This window comes from Nelusetta ayraudi, unplaced genomic scaffold (assembly GCF_046127955.1).
Source record: "Nelusetta ayraudi isolate G7.1 ecotype Tasmania unplaced genomic scaffold, CSIRO-AGI_Nayr_v1 ptg000013l, whole genome shotgun sequence".
Taxonomy (NCBI): Eukaryota; Metazoa; Chordata; class Actinopteri; order Tetraodontiformes; family Monacanthidae; genus Nelusetta; species Nelusetta ayraudi.
Window position 1 is genome coordinate 4,236,881 of NW_027466063.1, and position 19,771 is coordinate 4,256,651.

Genomic DNA, 19,771 nt, shown 5'->3' on the forward strand with positions numbered 1-19,771 from the left:
GGGCATTTTCAGCGTTCCTTAAATCATTATGTCACTTTACACTCGAGCATGCTAGTTTTTGGACAGTGATAAGGTGTGTGAGACATAACACATGGACCTTTCAAAGGATTTGCAAAATTTGACCTGACAATAGCTTTATATTTCAACACAAGAACTCGTGATAAAATCTGGCATTTCTGGTCATCAATTTATCCAAGTAGCTGAGGCCTGCGGGACAGAGAACACACATTCTTGCTTTTATTAACTGTGACCCAGTCGTCTCTGTGACAAGAGGGGCAAGATCTCCTCCACCAGGGGTAGCCACAAACACAAAAATGAGGAGCACGCCAATACCTGAGCCATTTATTTTTCACATTTTTCAGAAGCAGGTCCATGGAAATGCTGCATCTTTGCACTAAAACTAAAGTCAAACCTTCAGCTAAGCATAAAACTTTCACAGACTCTGGTAATCTTTTGATTAATAGTTGAAAAAACTGACACTTTATATATGACCTCCGCGAAATAAATTTACACCAAAAGCAAAAAGCTCATATCCTACATTCAGTTTCTCAAGGCATTTTCAGACTTCTGTCACAGTACCACAAAACAATAGAAATAAATCTCTCAAAGACTACTAATGTACCCAAATATAACAATCATTATATTTAGCCGTTAGTATACATTAGAAAGATAAGAGGAGGAAAGAGCAGGTTTATGATTAAGAGAGTTAATAGAATCAACGGCAGTAGAGTGGAGCTTAACAAGTGAACTCATTTGGCATAATTTCAATCACCAAAATGAGTTCCAAAACATACTAAGATTGTAAGATTTCAGCTTTAAATAATTTGTGTAGTCAGTATTTTGGCATGTATTGGCTTAAAGACTTGTGTGTTTTGACAAATTATTAATGAGGTCAACCAAAAACTTAAACCCCAAAACTTTCCATATCAAAACAAAATCAGAATTTAATCTCTTCTCCGACTCTTGACGAGTTACTGAGCAGCACTACAATCCAGCATCCACAATTTAAAAGCAATAACACCAAAGAAATATAGTAAACACGCAAACATATAATATTTATAGGAAAAATATCAAGTGGGGGGAAAAAAAGCCTTCTACCAAATTACTGAAATATATTATTCAACAAAAGCAGCTCGACGCAGTTTTTGTACCTTAAAAACAGAGCTTCAAGTTATGTTGTATGAATAATAGACTTACCGTAACAGGGAGAACAACACCCCTGCCATCAAAACAGCACCCCTAGCTGGCCTGATAAAGGAGTGTCATTTTGGTTGCCTGCCCTGCATTCTCTCGCGATGGCCATTACAAACATGCAGAAGCTGTTGAGCTACCTAGCCAGGCCAGGCAGGACTATTAAGTCTGTTGTATTAAGGTAAACAAAGCGCACAGTGCCGCTTTAAAACACTACATCACTCCTATACACGGACCTCGAGTGTTTAACAGTCAAGTACATTGTTTTAAAAACGTATACAATTTTAGGGAGCATAAGACGCACTTACATTCTGCTAATCTGTTGCAGTTTTACTGTGTGTAGTGGTGTCAGAACTGTATACGTCTGTTAGAGGTAGTCATAATCAATGACAATGGACGGTATACATACTGGTTGGTGTTGAGTCATGCAGTAGAAAATGTTAAATGATGCCGGACGACATACAAGTGTTAGGAGGTACTGGGGGTGGGGATTAGCCACTTTAATTTTCTTAAAGTTAAGCACCATGAACACTGATTTGTGGTGGGGTTGTTAAAGGGCTGACGATGTGTGTGATCATGATGAAAATGATGAAGCTGAATATTCTTCTTTAGGAATACCTTCCTAGTTCCTAGTTGTCACTGGCTGACAGAGCAGTGCAGTGCGGGCAAAAGATGTAAAACTGAGAGACTTAGAGGCTTATTTCCTGTCGTGAAGCATCCTGAGGCAAAGTTAATGTTACCCCCAGCACTGGCGAAACCCACCGAGAATCCTCTCTCCTTTTTTAAAAAAAAAAAAGATAATATACATTCGTAAATATTGTAAGACACACATAGTTCTACTATTCCTCTAGAAGATGGTCAGAACCAGTGAAAGGCCTCACATGGTGGTCTCACTGTTTGGGTGATTGATGACGTCGTTTTCCTGGCAGATCAGCTGGTAGGCCTTCTCTTTATCCTCGATCACAGAGCTGCGCACCTCTGCATCCTGACACTGCAGCTCTTTGCGGGAAAGGTGCTCGATGATGCCGGCCCCCAGCGAGTCCCCCAGGACGTTGGTCGTGGTCCTCAAGCGGTCACTAGAGGAGCGCAGGGGGGGGAAAGAATCGTAAGATAGCAGCGAAGGCGTTTCTATTGATGCTGTTAAAGGCACATTTGAGTCAAAACGACATGACAAGCGCCAACGTCCTCCACTGCCTCCCTGCATTATGCATCAGTAACCTTTGTGGCGTTGGCGCCTGGCAGCCATCTGAAGCTTTACGGTGACATTTAGTTCCCGCGGACCCACAGAACCCGAACGCGGGCCAGTCCCCATCACGCTGACATTTAGTGGGAACTCACAGGAACCAATCCACGGCGATGATCAATGTTATGTCCTCCGTGGGCAGTCCCACCGATGTCAATACGATCACCATGGTAACCAGGCCAGCCTGAGGGATGCCTGCTGCTCCGATGCTGGCAGCAGTTGCCGTGATACTGTGTGGGCGGGCGGGAAGGAGAGAGTGAGGGAGGGAGGGACGGTGGGGAGAGTGGAGACCAGTTTATAAAAGGAAACAAACAACAACAACTCGCAGGGAATTACAACACTATTACAACACCGTGGAAATCACTCTGTTGCACAATTTGGAAAGTCCTTCTGGGAGCAAGAGACATTTAAGTCTAATATTTATCTTCATGGTAAATGCGGTCAGGACAAATATGTTCAATTTAAGATCTGGACTATGATAATAACCAAAAAGTCTGTAGTATAAAAGAAATTTATCCAAAACATGCTTTAGAATGTTAGGAATGCAAGTTATTAAGAAGTTTAACTTCAGTATCTCATCATAGATAGATAGATAGATGGAATTAGGCAACTCAAATTGCACTGTGTTTAAGTTTGCTACCTGATGGTGAGAATCTGTCCAAAGTTGAGGTCCATGTCGTTGACCTGGGCGATGAAGATGGCCGCCACAGCCTCGTAGAGCGCCGTGCCGTCCATGTTGATGGTGGCGCCGACGGGGAGGACGAAGCGCGTCACCCGCTTGTCCACGCGGTTGTTCTCCTCCAGACATCGGAAGGTGATGGGCAGGGTGGCGGAGCTGCAGGAGCCGGGTGGAAAGGTGTGACATCGAGGAGAGGTCGTCTGAACCTTTTTCAGCTTTGACTAAAAGCAAAAGGCAAGCATTTACCTGGACGAGGTTCCCAGCGCCGTGATGAGGGCCTGCAGGAGGCCGCCGATGAAGCTGTAGGGGTTCTTCCTGGTCACCAGGAAGTAGAGCAGAGGCAGGACGAAGAGGCCGTGGATGAGGAGACCCACGATGACCGACACCGTGTACATCCCCAGCTGGCCTCCCACCTCAGCCAGGTTCTTCATCTCCACGATCTTCCCAGCGATCAGGAACAGGATGCCCACTGGAGCATACCTGAGGGAGGAGAACATGAAAACCAGGCTGTTGTTTTAGACACATTATCTGCAGAATGTCATCAACAAAACCCTTAAGGGGGGGATAGAATATTTATTCTGTCTTTGAAAATTTTAGATGGACTTTTTATCAAATATCGAACTCCGTCCATTTAACAGAGCGAGTCACTGACCAGATGATGATGGCCACCAGCCTCATGATGGCTTCGTTCAGGCAGTCGAAAAAGTCCCTGAGGGCCTGGCCCTGCTCCTTCATGCTCCCGATGACCAGACCGAAGCACATGGAGAAAACCACCAGGCCCAGAGCGTTGACCCCCTCCGAGGAGCCCGACACCGGGACCGTCTCCTCCACCGTCTCCTGAGCGGAGAACACACGTGTGGGACAAGTCGTCAAAAAAGCTGCTGTATCTGAAACTCGACCGCGAGCGTCGACTGGACCCGTCCTGCACTCAGCAAGCACCTGTCTCCAGTCCCACACCCACCTGGATGGTGTGCAGCACCCTGCTGAGGTTCAGCGCCAGCATCGAGTCCGTCACGTTCGGAGAGTCGGTGAGGTTCAGCGCCAACGTCACGTTCCTGGTGTGCACGGACTTCTTGTACACTGTCTTGTACTGTCAAGACAGAAAGGTGTAATTCATGCACAATGGTACAATATTCTCATTTTTATACATTGAGAAAAAAAAATTGAGCTAACAAAGAGAATATGTAGTTATTTAACAGAAGATATTTCCTCACCTGTTTGAAACAAGCCTCCACCAGATTGGGAGGAAACATGTTCCTAGAAATTAAAAAACACATTAAAAATATATCAATTTAAATATTTAATATGTGATGGCAGCAAGTTTTCTTCATTATTGGGTGATTTATTTTTAAGTAACAAAACAGAACTCAAGAGTTTCTTGAGGCAGTCGAGGTGGTTTGATGGCACAGTGTGAAACAGTGGAACTCAGAATGAGCTCTTAACAGTCTACACACATATCTGCAGCTCTCTGATTCCCACTTTCAGTGTCATTTCCCACATGTTGGGGCATTTAAGATAATGTAAGCACAATTTTTTAAATTGGCCATTTAAATTTAGATATGTAGCGAATTCTGACAACCTAGCACTGGCATTCATTTAGCTTAAAAGAGCCAACAGACAGGAAACGAAAACAAGAATGTAAAGTGACTCAAAAGAGAAACTGCCTCCTTGAAACTGTGTGGCAGACTTTAGTGTTTTTAATACACAATTTGCAGTGCAACTGGATGTCTGAAATCTCAGCGATTGCATATCTTGCCAAGCTCCAGCAGAAAAACTTTTTATTGACAACCTTGTTTTATTCAGAGTCAGTCAGGTTCCTCTGAGCTGCAACAAAAGCAGGAAGCTGAAAGTGACTGCTGCCACTTGCTCACAGCAGCAGCAGAGAGCACAGACAGGAAGTGAGCCAATCTGCTGCTAGAGATTTGTACAGATGAATGTGGCCGTTATAAGAACCTGGATGATTTTTGTCATGATGACAGAGCGAAATAAAATCCAAGGACACATTCCATTCGGTGAGCCAGGGAATTTCTTTGTTCTCAGTTCCGACTGTTTCTCAGAGGGAGCGTATGTCGAGATATTTAAAGCAGCTGTGTTACCTGACAAGATCCAGGAAAGCGTCGACAGCCTGAACCGGCTCGACGTTGCCGTTGTTGGACAGCGGGCTGTCCCTGCTGCCTTTGCCTGGCTTTATAATGATCACAATGACGATGCCGATGAACACAGCAATCAGGGTGGTCACCATGTAGTAGACCACGGCGCGCACGCCCATCTTCCCGGAGGCTCTGCTGTCCAGGGAGGAGATGCCTGCAGGAGAGGAAAGGGTGGGGGCAAGTGAGAATTCACTCAGAGTGTAGCAGGGGTGGGCAATCTATGGCCCAGGGGCCATATGTGGCCTGCTAAGCTTTTTAATTTGGCCTGCCAAACTTGAAGAAATATTATTAATAGTAAGTCTGAAAATAGCTGTATTTTATCCATTTTTACAGCATTTTAAGAGTCATTTCAATAAAGAGCTAAATTCCGTGTGGGCTTCAACAAACACATATTTTGCTTCTGTTCATTTTCAATTGACATTTAAGCATGTTTTCTACATATCCCATGATATGTCCCATGATATACCAAAACCCCATCCATCTGCTCCTGCACCAACCTCTCTGTCCCATTTTAGAAGCCATTGTGGCCCGCCAGTCAAAAAAATTTGCCCACCCCATCAGAAAACAATGAATGAGTTTCCCCCCCACCCCCACGTCCACCCCTCCGCTGAGCCTGATCCACTGACCTGTGACCAGACTGGAGACGATGAGAGGCAGCACCAGCATCTTCAGCATCCTCATGAGCAGCTCTCCCGGAAAGGCAAAGTACTTGATCTCCCTCAGGGACAGTTTGTGGGGGCGCAGGCCAAAGCCGAGTATTACACCTGAGCGAGATTGGACACCCACACGCAAATTGAGTCAAACCGAGTCAACAGGAGCCCACGGGGCGAGATAGTGGCGGCAGCGGCGGCGACGAGCGCTCACCCAGAACCACAGAGGCAACGGTGAGCAGGACAAACAAGTTCCTCCTGAGGAACGCTTTGACGCTGTCACGACCGGCGGAGCTCATCCTCTCCTTCATGCTGCTGGCTTTCCTCTCCATGGCCCTGCACAGGCGCCTCCGCAAGTCTCCTCGCTCGGGCCGGCCTCCTCGCTCAGCGTCCTCGTTCAGGAAAAGGCTGGCGCTGTTCGGGGGCTTTTCATTCATAATCAGCTCCAGCACCTGGTCCAAAAGGCAGGTCTCGTGGGAAACTGGGAAAGAGAAGACAATAATAATCATAATAATAATAATAATAATAATAATAATAATAATAATAATAATAACAACAATAATAATAATAAAAATAATAATAATCTTGTTTGGTAAAACATTTCATACACTGGTCTCAACTCAAAAAAGGGAATATTTAAAACATGGGAAAATATACATTTATAGCAATACACGAATGGCTGGGTTTTATTTAAAAAATTATCATGATACATTATGGTTTTTCAGTTCTGTTTTGACACAAATTTGTCCAAAAGAATGACGTCAAAATCGGGGATTTTGAAATTCACACTCAAATCTGATGACAAACAGGGAAAGTCCAAAAATCTCCATGGTGCCTATTTTAATAACAAGACATCGGCCGCTATGGGAAGTGTAACTAAGCCTGATCTGCCACGACCACAAAACTGAAAATGATCTTCGCAAAGTCCCTGTGTGTAAATTCAACAGAAAAGACCCAATTGGCTTCATCACATTTATATCATATTAAAAATGATTGCTGTAGTGACAACACATCAAAAAATTCTGAAACCAATACATGTCTCAAAACTAGACATCAACAATAACTGTTGGTCTGAGGTGATAGAAACATTTGCTGCTGCCGATACAGAACGGGAGCTTTGATATCAGCCAAGAGCAGCGGCGTCTTTCTTATGTTGTGGTCCAACCACAATAAATATGACAAGTAGCCTCGACGATGAAGCAAGCGGCGCTAAAACCCAGTCTGACTTCTATATCACATCATTACATCCCCACTTTTAAACACCTGCGTGTCTTAATGCTTAATCCTATTGTAACGGAACACATTTATTATTAACACTGTGGGAATTCTAAGACATTGAACTGAAGTGGCCTTACCGTGTGTTCGCTCCTCCGCTGTACCCGCAAAAACCCGCCTGTGTGTGTGTGCCTGTGTGTGTGTGTGCCTCTGTGTGTGTGTGTGTGTGTGTGAGTGTGTGGTTCCTTATCTATGTAGGCTTCAACGTTTTTTTTCTCTTTCTCTGAATCACCCTGAGCAAACAGTCCTGAAGGCTCGGCACTTGAGCAAGGACCATAAAGTCAACAGTCGGGCCTCCTTAATCCACCACGTGCTCCACATCCAACACATCCAGTCGCATATCCACTGCAGCGCCTTTTATATAGTGTCTGCATTTCCCCCCTCGGGACTGACACTTTCTATATGAGCTCCTCGGCGGACGTCATCTATTCTTTCCTTGCGCCATTTTTGCCCATCGATTTCCTTTTGTCCATTGTTTAGGTGGTTCGCATTTATCGAGCCGTCCCACAAAAGAGCGCTTTTGTCAAACGTCCATTGTTGGGCGGTTTTAGCCCTAAATTGCGCCGGTTTATTTATTCAGTTTGGCGTGAGGCACAATTCACACGTGTGTGTGTGAAAGGAGAAGAGGAAGTGGAGGGGAAACAGCTGAATGCAAACGAGCAGAGCTGCCACAACACTGCTAACCCTTCAAAGCCACCTGGTGGAGGAGCGCGCAGCCACACCAGGCATCTTGATTCAGGTTAATCCAGATTAATGATTGTCTGCCATCATTTTCACTCGGTGATTAAAAATTGGGCCGAGTCTACCGGCACGCTAATATAGTCCTTTCTTATTTATTTTTATTTTTTGCAATATCTTACTTCTTTTTATGTTTCAGTGAAACATTTCAAGTTTCCTTGTGTATTTATTAGCGGCGCCATACAGTCAAACCGGCTCTGCCTAAATTATTTGTCGACGTGGTTGAGAGGCTCAGTGACGCAGTGTTTTCATTGTCAAGCCAAGACTTCACGTACCGGGAACACGTTGCTGTGTATCTTGTGACATCAAAGAAAGAAAAGTTTCTCACTTTGGTCATTAAAGGTAGGTGAAACATTCTGTTTTTTTTTATTAAAGAACAGAATGGTTGCATTAAAGACAAAAGTTTGGAGCTTGTGTATATAGAAATGAAGATTACATTAAATTACGTCAGCTCACATCAACATACGATGATATAGTCCCCCAACCCAGTGTTAGTTATTAAAAGATGAGTAATTTCCAAAGCTACACCCAATATTGGGAATATTTTTCCATTTTTATCAAAATAATCTAGCATTAAATGCAACAAAATCCCAAACTCAATGGAAAAATTAGTATTGTTAGTGGGAAGGTTGGCGCACAGTTAAACAACCCGACCTAAAGCCACTTCAACGTGTTAAAAACATCAGAGGACACATTCAAAGCTTTGTCTTGCCTGTGTTTTCCCTTTGAACCAATAAAGGAAGGATGGACCTGTCGGACTAAGAGCCAACCCATCACGGTACCTGCTGCCAAGCGCAAGACACTGTCTTAAAATATATTAAGAACCTAGCCGTTGTCAAACTCGAATATCGCAACTCCAACAAATTAGCGCATAAAGCTAAGAGTTTACTGTCTACTCACCACTCATGGCGCAAAGTCTCGTGTTGAATCGACGAGTCAAAGTCAGGCAGCGGCTCTCAGAGTCACAACAGTGTGTGTGAGAGGGACAGTAGGTCTGACTGCTCAGGGCTCACAGGACGGACGGACATGAAAAGGCCGTCCATCCGTCACATGACCTGACCTTCTCTTTCTCTCTTTCTTACACGCACACACACACACACACACACACACACACACACAAACACGCACCACGGCACACAGACACTGACTTGTGAACTTTTTGCAGTCCATGAGGAGTCCAACCCATCCTACAAAGTTAGACGCACGACTACCACAGCATCGACTTTACTAGTACTGCACAGTTGTACTGGCAGTCGTCGCAACAGAACATAAAAAAATAAAACACTCAAATTTCCTTTAATTTACTCTTGAGGTACGTATGATGTGCACGAGCTTGCATCAGCGCAATCTTAATGCAGGTCTGCAGTTGCCTATGCATTGACTGTCTTTGCTTTCCCACACTGCCCCCACTGGTCATGTTTGTGTTGCAGTCACCCCAAGCACATCGCAAGAACTGATCTTGCTTCAAACAGATTTGGGATGTACGAAACCCGCATCATTCAAGGTAGCGGCAAAGTTTAACTTTTCTCATATCGTTTTAATTTAATGATCGTCAGTAACTGCAAAAATTACAACAACGTGGAGATGCAACTGTGATTGGTTGTTCGGTTCTGGAAATGTTGATCTTTGTAGTGAACAAAACTGTAATTTAAACCAGTGCATGACAGAAGGGGTCAGAGTTAACAAATCAAGACAGCCGATTTTCTGAAAACAAGCACACGGTCACACCTCCGTGGAGAACATTAGAGGTGATACCATCAGGTGAAATTTCACACTAAACCATGAAATGAAAAATCCACACGGCAACAGCTGCAGACAGAGCAGGTGGATGACTTCAAGTCAAAAACACAGGAGCTACAGAAAATGTAATCCCATGGCGCGGCAGGAAATCAAAAGAATCAAAAGTTGATTTATTTACGCTCAATTTAAATGGCGTTCTTCATTATCCAATTGTACAATACCGCAATTTTATCTGGAAAAAAACAAAAGCTATGAATAAAAGTCAATAGTTCCAATGGATCTGCAAACAAAACAAGAGGTGTCTCAAAGTAACAATGTTTACATACAGCTGCACTACATAAACCTGTTGGAATAATCAAAGCTTGAATATTTCCTTGAGATATCAACCCTGGACTTAAACAAATAAGTCAAGGTAACAAAGCCCACTGGGGAAATCTTTCTATTTCCAAGAGCATTTGTGTAGGGCAATTAAGATTTTCTCCCAAAGAAAACAACAAGAAGTCAGATACCCTGCTTCCGTCTTGGCAGAGGGTGAAGTCAAGCCGACATGAGGAGATGGATCTGGACTCGCCTCCTTGAAGATGCTGCAAAAAAAAGACAAAAGAAAATTAGACGAGGTCCAAACTTCCCAATCAAGTTTCAGTCAATCGGTGCTACGTTGATCTGTGACCTCACAACGAAGAACAAGATGACAAAGGTGTGTGTGTCGGCTCTCACACGGCACTCAGCGTCCAAGACGTTTCCTCACGCCGTCATGTGGACGTCTCTCCCTCGCAGCTCCACGCAGCAGTCGATAATGAACAAATGTTACCCACACACTGTATCTCCCCTCATCCTCTCCACTCCATCGTCAGTTGCCTCCCGTTTTTTTTTTTTTTTTTTTTTTACCAGCCGAGCGCTTTCTTGCTCTGTGCCTCTGGCGGCGAGGAGCGCCTGGGAGGTCTGCGTGGGAGGAGAGGTTACGGATCCTTCAGGAGAGAAATAAATAAATAAAAAACACCTGCTGCCCATCCACAGCAGCGAAAGCCAGCGTGAAAGAATTAATGTCTGTGCTTTATAAAAACTGTCTTCCTCATTGGATGTCACCCTGGAAGAATCACACACTTGCTTTTGCCAGAAGGCGTTTAATTGACGACATCTTTTTTCCTGCTTATCAAACAGCGCGGCTTCGCTCCTGACGGAAGCCATAGAAACTCACAGCAGGCGGTCTGTTACGACAGGCATCTTGCTCTCTACCACTCTGGGGAAATCCAGCGTTTGTAACCCTTTGGCACCCAGCTGCCCGGCTTTCCACTCTCGCGCCCACTCATAGCGTTCGCGTTCACACAGCGCCGCATTGATATGCACGGGGCCGAGCACACGCTGAAACATTGCATCGCGTTTTGTGCAATTTTGTAAAAGCACGTTGAGAGATGTTAAACAGAAGCTTAGAGGTTTGGCCAGCTATTGCTAATGGTACGCGCATCGTTATTTCTTGTCACTATAGCCCTGCTTTCAGGAGTGTGTTTATATTTTGAGAGCAGCCACTTGACTCCGTTGCTGGTCTCAGCCTTTTGGTCATTGCGCTGTGACAAAGGCTTCACCCACTAAATGGGTTATTGCGTGGGCATTTTTGCCATATTTCATAACATGGGGTTTGAAAACAATGGACAAACAAGAGAGATGCACCTCTGAAGCAGCACAGCAAGGTCTGGGAACAAGGAAAGTGCTGTTGTCCAGTTCCAGGACATAGTGTCTCATACTCTTCTTGAACCAGAACACAAGCCTTGCCTATGACAACATGCAGCATGATGACTATTGTGTCCTCAAGTGTTATCATAATCATGAGTCAAAACTGTTATTGACATTACCCGGCGTTATTCCAAACTTGGGAAGAATTTGCCTCAACAACCAAAACAACCCTCAAACATCTTGTGTTTGGCAAGTTGGCCAAATGAGTCATGAAGCACTGAAAATGTTGAAACAAAAAGGGACCAAATTCTATAAATGTTGTGTTTGGTTTGAAAAGAGGGGTCACTGATCAGGATAAATCAATAGAGGGTGAAATTAATATTCTTCTTTGACAAGATAATGTCTGTAAAGGCAGGAAATCATTTCAACAGCAACTCTCTGATAGTGGCACTCCTCAGGGTAGTATATTCAGCCCTATACCATTTTCTCTTGATCCATTTTTTTTTTTATCACTGCTTATTCTGCACTCACAGTTGCAAGGCCAGCTATTGTTAATGGTACGCATTCAGAACTAGTGTTGATATTTCTTGTCACTACAGTTCTGCTTGCAGGACTGCGTTCATATTTTGAGAGCAGCCACTTTTGACCCCATCGGGGTCACAGCCTCTCGGGACATGCCTTCAAAAAACGTCCATCAAAAGTAGCCTTTACGTTACAAGATGCTATGTGATTTCAGCAGAGATATAGCCTGATGTCCTTGCGTGTTTATACACAGCTAATCGTGTGGGCATCATTTTTCCATATTCCATAACATGGGGTTGGAATACAACAGAAAAACATGAGAGATGTAACTCTGAAAGTGCACAACAAGGTCTGGGAGGGAGGACACTTCTGTTGTGCTGCTCCAGGACAAAGTGTCACGTTTCTTGAACCAGCACACAACCTTTGACAATTACAACATGCAGAATGATAATAATTTTGTCCTCTCTTGTTATTATATTCATGAGTAAAAACTGTTATTGAAATTACTAAGCTGTTTTTCCACTTAGCAAAAACAGTAACAACCCTCAAACATCCCATATTTGGCAAGTTGGCCTAATGAGACAAGAAACATTGATACAAAAATGGATCAAATTCTATCAATGTGGTGTTTGGTTTGGAAAAAGAAGAGTCAGTGATCAGGCTGATTTAAAAGAAGGTGGAAAGATTATGTTTTTGGTAGGATAACATCTGTAAGGGCATGAAATAGTTCAATTAGCCACTGTCTCCTGGTATATTCAGCCCCAAATTGTTTTCTCCCCATCCATTTTCTATTACTGCTTATGCTGCACTCCCAGTTGCAGGGGTTTCAGGTTGCCGCACAGACTCTAACCACTGCACTACTGTGTCAGCCTCAACTAAAACTTGCAGTTGTTCAGAAAAAAGGAAAACAACCAATTTGTACCATTAACAATAGCCCCATTAGCCCCCGCATGCCTCCACACTCAGGGCAAACAGTTGGCAGAGCGCTTCTCCAGCCGCTTATTGCAACTAACATGCAGTGTGAAAGTGATGCTGTGAAGCCCCCCCACTGTAAATGATTACATATTTGTATTTCAAGTTTACTTTTTTATCAGTCGCTCTCTTACCCAGATGTTAAAGTCAGCTATGCAGAAACAGTAAAGACAATGCCAAAACACGGAAGTGAGGATAAAAGATAGCTAGAGCCAAGAGCGCAGAGCAATACAAGTTCAAGGTTCACAGTAGTAGTACTGGTCAAGGTTGCACACAGTAAATAACTTCCTTTGGTTCTGTACTAAACCTCTTTTGATTTTAAGAATACTGAGCGGTTTGTGGTGCAAACTGTTTGCATGACGTCATTATGCAAACATTTGCAAGCATTATGCAAACTTGTAATTTGCATACCACTTTTTTCATGGCATTAACGTGTATGAGAAATAGGCCATTGACACATTAGAACATTATCCACTTTGAATGCTACTTGCACTAATTGAAAAGTTTCAATTTGTTCATTATTCACGACAAGAGCTGGAATTATTTCACTGCAGTTAAGCTAACAGTGTTAACTGTATGTTTACAATGGGAATTCTTACTTGGATGCTTGTATTGAGTGATTTATTTTTAAAAAGAAATAACAAGTTATATTTATTTGTGTAACCAGAGAATGTAATGTTTACAGGTAAATGTAGCCTGATTGAGTTTCAAGTATTTTAATAGAAATCTGCGGTCAAGGCAAATATCCATTGAAAATTTTTAATCTCCTTTTTTGTAGTGTTCAGTGGTGTTTCATAAACATGTCCAGAGAAATAGATGCACTTTATTAACATCAGTATGAAGCGTAGACTCACTGATTGGCCAGGAGGTAGTAACACCCCCTGGTTCCAATCTGGTGGAGGACCAAAGTGAAAGCGACAGATTGCGTCACCATGGAAACACAATTATCCTGCCATAACGTGGGAGGCAGGAATCATGTATGATCCATGTTTGGTGTGGTGTAATTATTCACTGGCCTGCAGAAAGGAATGTTTATTTCTTTTGCGTTAGCTCCAAGTCTGCCGAAATGCCTCTCTTTCAGCGGAGTGCAGAGACATCTGCGCTGCTGGCCAATTTCCACAAATTTATGAAGCCTTAATAAGAGCACAGGCACACATTCAAGTCCCGCATGTTGTATCTATTTAAAGATCATGGCCACTAAAAGACAAAGAGCGACCATTATTTGTAATTAGCATTGAGTAACCACTGTATTAAAGTCTGCTGGTCACTGTGCCCACTTGTGGCTGTCCATTAGTCACTAGGCAACATGCAGCGCGTTAAATGTTGTACACTGAGAGCAAACTCACGTCGTGAGTCTGAGCACTTGCCAGGCCATTAGCGCACAACACTTTGTCTCATCACATGCAGTAATAGTATTATGACGTCCAGGCAAGTGGAATGAGGCAAACTTCCCTCTGTCAGCGAGTCTAAATAACATGAGCATGCACGCACACACGCTTGGCCCACTCATCAATTATTTCTCAAAACAAGCGTTTTGCCGTTGTCACAGAGGATGATCACATTTTTACATTCTGTGCCACATCACCACTGCCGCTGCTCATGGCCATACTGAAGACGTCTATACCAGGGCCGTATAGTTAGAGCAACTCTTGGGATGGAGAGATGATAGTGGTACACCCAAAAGCCAAAGTGAAGAAATAAACAGATCTAGAAATAAACAATTCAGTATCTTAAAAAAAAAAAATATATATATATATATATATATATATATATATATATATCTTGAGGTCCTGTCATGTTCAGCAGCCACATGTTTGTTTCAAACCTCAGTTCAAAGACAGGTGATTGGTTCCAGGTCCACATTTAAGAGATGAAAGTAGTGAAAGCTCTCTGTATCAAAATGCTTTGGTGAAGCCATAAAGGTCAGGGAATGGATTCTCTATGGTGAAATGTCACCTGATTACTTTATACCAGGCGACACAAAGCGGTTTTCAGGGCCTGGATGAAGAATGGGGCTCTTGGTGTGAAGATAAGTGGGACACTATTAAGATCATTTCTCAAAGCAACATTTTTGATTACTCTTGGCGTAATTATGTTCAAAACAGGTTTTGTACATTTTTGGTCATGTCTTAGCTTTTCTGTCCATGCTTTTCAAAAGTATGAGCCAACTTTGCGGTAGCAGGCAATTTCCTCATGAGTCATAACCCATGAGGATTGTCAAGCTTATCATAGATTGTCAAGTCCATAATCATGAAGATGAAATGTGTTTTATTGGATAGCACTGATGTACAATTATTGTGTGCCTCAGTTCAGTGAGTCACTACAAAATCACAGTAGTACAGCAATATGAGGAAATCAGAAAACACGGGTAGGATGATTTTACGTAGGACTGCTGTGGACGTTCACCCAACTTTAACTTGGGCATTTGGCAGCTAACAGACTAAAAACAACAAACAAAACATTTTGCAGTTTGGGCTCAACTACAAGTAAATTGGCAGCAAAATCAGACCAACACAAAATGAGCCATTTCTAAAAAAAAGAAAAGACGTGATTAACTTCAACAGATGGAAAAAAAAAAACAGACATGTAAAATACTGAAAGTGTTAGAGAAAATGAATGCAGTCTAGCATACAGGGATAGAAATAAGAATGGTACCACAATGGAATAGTAAATATGTTCAAACACATTTCTACCCCTTTTTTTAAATTTGTTTGACAGTTTCTTGACTATTACTTTGGTATTTGATGATCTAACCTTAACAACTAAACAATTATTTGGATTTTAAAGATAAGTAATTCTACTCACTAACTGTGGTGAAAATCAAGACATCATCTCGACAATCTTTGGTTCCCTGGATTGAAAAAGTACCAGAAGTGAATGAGCAAGTCCTCCTCAACCTTTTATCCCAAGCAACAGCAACAGCAACAACAACTGCAACTGCCCTGCGATAACTAATGTCAAGCATATGGAAGAAATGTGGAGCATAAAGTACACTATGCATTTTCCCAGGTGCAAGAAGTGAACAAGGCTCTGCTGTGTTGGTCAAAATGCCATAGAGTAACACCAATAGAAAAAGAGGCTTTCAAAAAACAAGTTTTGCTCACTTGGCATTGTGGCTACAATACTCGAGGAGGAAAATGTTCTGTTTTATTACAAAAGTACAAAACATTCCTGAACGTAAGACGAAGCAAAGTGGAAAATCACTTCAACTCTGATTTTGTTCATTAGTCTGAGAATCCCCGTTCAGAGCAGAAGGATTAGAGCAGTCTAAAATGTCTGGAATTTGTTCTGTGCACAAGAAGGACGCGGAATGAAAACGGAAAAATGAGAGAATCAAACTGAAAAGAGTTTAAAATTGTGTGTGTGTGTGTGTGTGTGTGTGTGTGTGTGTGTGTGTGTGTGTGTGTGTGTGTTGTCACAAGACAATTGTCTTTTCAAAAAAAGCATGTGCCTGTCTTACTTAAACATCTAATGATGCACCGTAATTAGCACCACACTGTGGCACCCGAGCAGTTTTAAAGGCCACAATCATGAGAACTGGAGTGTCAGTGTGTGTGTGTGTGTGTGTGTGTGTGTGTGTGTGTGTGTGTGTGTGTGTGTGTGTCTGTGAGAGAGAGAGAGATGGAGAGAAATCAGTCTGTTTTTTTGCATCAGCTTGTGTTTACATGGAGTACCACAGTGGGATTATTTTTGATACGGGCCCATGGATTTTTTCACAGCATCCTCCAACGACTTTCTGGTCACAAGCAACCGCACAACGTCTTCCTTCTTCTTTGTCAGTCTTTTCCGTGCCCTATCATGCGTGACCATGGTCATGTCCCAGCCGTTCACCTGGTGATGAGGGGGGGGGAGAAGATTATGGAAGAGTCACATTTGAGACGGCATCAGCTGAAGTCGAAAGGTAGGAAAAGGAGCCCTCTTGTGGATGTTAACTTCATTACACACCTGCAGTATTTTATCGCCCATCATTAAACCTGCCAACTCTGCCGGTCCTTTTGCCGTTATCCTGGTCACATAGATTCCCTTTCGTTTGCACAAAAAAAAAAAAAAAAACACGTACAGGGATTAATCATTCAAACGCTACTGTTTTTTCACTTTATCAGATGCATCTGCACAATATCCTTGTTTTCCTTCTTTTTACAAGTAACTTTTCTGCAACGACTCACAATTACAAACTGTCCTTAAAAAAATACATTTTAAAGAAAGGGTGGAATTAAAATGAGTAGTTGTGGAAAATGTGGGAAAAGTGTATCTGAGGGACTTTCAGGAGCAAATTAAATATACACAACAATTAACTTCTGTTTTTACCAAGTTTGTATTAAGCGGAAACAAAAACAAAAACAAAAAATGGTGAGAAGTGAAGTGAAACCACACTTGGTGGTTGGTGGGTTATGGTGACAGCCTGAAGTCAAGTCAAAGTCAGCTCTCACGATTCTGACATAGAAACGACACATTGTGAGGGACCACGCGACACTTACTTTGTCACACTTGTCCTGGGAGAAGGGGTTCTGTGCAGGATCCTGGTCAATCCCCCCTCCGATACTAAAACCCATGATTAAATTATCTCCTTGGTGCAGCTTCTTGATCTCAATTCGCTCCTGTTTGACAAAGTTAAAGTAGATGACCAAGATATTTATAAAAAAAAAAAAAAAAAAGGGGGGGGGGGGGCTTGAATGGTTTGTGTGGCGTCTTTGAAAACATCAATCAGCTTTCAGTTTGTTTTTAGTTTTTTGGCACTTTATGACCCTGAATTGAAACAGTGACTGTGTTGGCTTGCTGGTCTATGTATGTAATATCTGAACCACTAAGAAGATAAAGAGTGAACGTATGAAAAAAAATATATATATACTTTCCACCATTCTAAAACAGACAATCTAACTCAAGACACTCACGCACAATTGCACTAAATGCTCATGGTTCTGAGTCAACACTCATGCAGAGACTCTATTAGTGCAGCCTTGCTCTTGATGCTGAGAACTGGCTACTGTCTCACTGACAAGACAGATGGATGTGAATGACTGTGAGACTCGTCATCACAAGCATGGCCTTTGTTTGTTGTTGCAAAAAAAAACAAGACTCTCACAGTTCTGTGGTTAACACAATGGAGTCAACGCATGCGTGTAACTTCAGTTAGAGCAAAGGAAATGAAGGTCGAACGAGAAGCTCAATAATACTCTTAAAATCAAAAACACTTTGGGGCAAGGGGGGAAATATTAGATGATTGATAAATAACTAATTAAAAAATAAATCTAAACCATTTCCATTTTTGTTTGGTAAAATAAAACAAAAAACTCCTATGTCAAGTGTCTCTGGCGCCAGATATGAACACAAAGAGCTGCCTCGGTTTGAACTCGCAGGCACGTTAAGACACATAGAGCCCAAAAAACAAGACAGTGCACAATATGAATAATATCTAAGATGAATAATTCCAGAACATTATGAACAGTTATGCTGTATTGGACAAACCCAAAAGAAGATACAGGTACAGTTTAGATGTACTACATGAATTCAATATTGCAGCATCTGTATGTATTGCTGTGTTGCTATAGTTAAAGTCATTGGGTTTTTCATTAAAAGAAAAAAACTGAATATTTAGCTATCTGTTTACAGCCTTCCACAAAATTATCTTCCTGCTAAAAACTAATGACTTTAGCGCCACATCTTTGGCCGTGAACAAAAACCAGGTGCCTGTTGGACAGACCGAGGGCGGAACGCAGACTGACAGTCTGAGGGTGTTGCCACTATCTTGATACAGGTATGGGTCATTTGTCACGAACGGCGTCACCAAGAGCTGCTCTACAGAATCCTACACAAGGCTTCTTCAACTTCTTCGTCGGTCCACACTCTGCAAGTAGCTACGACATGTTGCACCTGGCCCGACGAACTTCTAGCAAAATGCCGTCCTGTGTGTGTGTGTGTGTGTGTGTGTGTGTGTGTGTGTGTGTGTGTGTGTGTGTGTGTGTGTGTGTGTGTGTGTGAAGAGGGACACATATTTTTTTTTAACAGTTTAGTCCTTAGCCACATTCTACTAAAACACTTTTACTGAAATATTAGTCGATCAGCGCTGTCTACTTTTAACCAAAGACAAACTACTGCGTTGCCGAGTAAAGTTAGATGACCTAAAGCCACGCCTGTCCCGCAGTTAGCTGACTTTAACAATGGATCCGCGCAGAACGACGAAACTCAACACACAACACCGGCAACGTTTCTCCGCAAACTTACGACTACGGCGGTGAGCGGTTGTCCCGGGCTGTGGTTCAAGGTGTCGTTATGATTCATCGTACGAGAGCAAAAAGATGGCAGTCCCAGAGAAATAAATGTCTGTGATATTGTCGGGACGACAGCTGTGTGTGGACGGTGAGACAACTTCCGGGATTACTTCATAGGCCGCTGCTCCAGCATTCCTGTCTGGAATGAATCTGGAAGCTTCGCGTGTGACGTCAGATCCCCGTCGGTTTTGCGTGTTTTGCATCACAAGGTAGACCGAGGGGGCGGTGTTTAAACGTGGCGCTTTCTATCACATAGGCCGCAATGAAGACCGACGGTCACGGGTTGTAAAATCAAGCCTTCGCTAGGATCCCTGCTCATCTGTGTGGGCTCGGACAAAGCACGGTGGTTTCCTTAAAAGGAACTGATAGATGATGACCTCCTTTGTGATCCTTCCTGTTTTCCTCTGACCATGGATGTATTATACTAACCTCAGACACAACCCGGCCAGTCCTCAAGCTCAAAACTTTGTTTCAATGTTTAAATATCTTGATATTTTATTTTTTTTTTATTTTTATTTTTTTTAAACGTTGACCAATATAATATATTTTTAACGATGTATGATTTTTTTTTTTTTAAAGAAATAAAAGGGGACACATAGCGTTTTCATGTGTAAATTTATTATAATTGTAGAACTTAAAAATCGATTCCACATGGCTAGTGTTAATATTTT

General features: G+C 42.6%; 2 protein-coding genes and 1 long non-coding RNA gene across 3 annotated transcripts; 1 reads left to right on the plus strand and 2 right to left on the minus strand.

Moving 5' to 3' along the window:
* Positions 1-327: 327 nt before the first annotated feature.
* Positions 328-8,924, minus strand: slc1a6 (solute carrier family 1 member 6). Its single transcript, XM_076022937.1, has 11 exons — positions 8,827-8,924; positions 6,128-6,394; positions 5,890-6,027; positions 5,210-5,417; positions 4,328-4,370; positions 4,075-4,203; positions 3,766-3,950; positions 3,360-3,593; positions 3,075-3,269; positions 2,530-2,664; positions 328-2,267 (listed from the first exon to the last, which is right to left on the minus strand). Exons 1-11 carry the CDS (start codon positions 8,831-8,833, stop codon positions 2,069-2,071), a joined length of 1,740 nt encoding a protein of 579 aa, XP_075879052.1. The 5' UTR covers positions 8,834-8,924; the 3' UTR covers positions 328-2,068.
* A 7,179-nt stretch (positions 8,925-16,103) lies between these two features.
* On the plus strand, positions 16,104-16,495 carry LOC142886037 (uncharacterized). The gene is made up of 2 exons (XR_012926362.1): positions 16,104-16,204; positions 16,254-16,495. It is a non-coding gene; the product is annotated as an uncharacterized LOC142886037 (long non-coding RNA).
* On the minus strand, positions 16,381-19,246 carry tax1bp3 (Tax1 (human T-cell leukemia virus type I) binding protein 3). Its single transcript, XM_076022946.1, has 4 exons — positions 19,054-19,246; positions 17,310-17,429; positions 16,777-16,854; positions 16,381-16,662 (listed from the first exon to the last, which is right to left on the minus strand). The coding sequence occupies exons 1-4, from the start codon at positions 19,108-19,110 to the stop codon at positions 16,516-16,518; spliced, it is 402 nt and encodes a 133-aa protein (XP_075879061.1). The 5' UTR covers positions 19,111-19,246; the 3' UTR covers positions 16,381-16,515.
* Between the last annotated feature and the right edge of the window lie 525 nt (positions 19,247-19,771).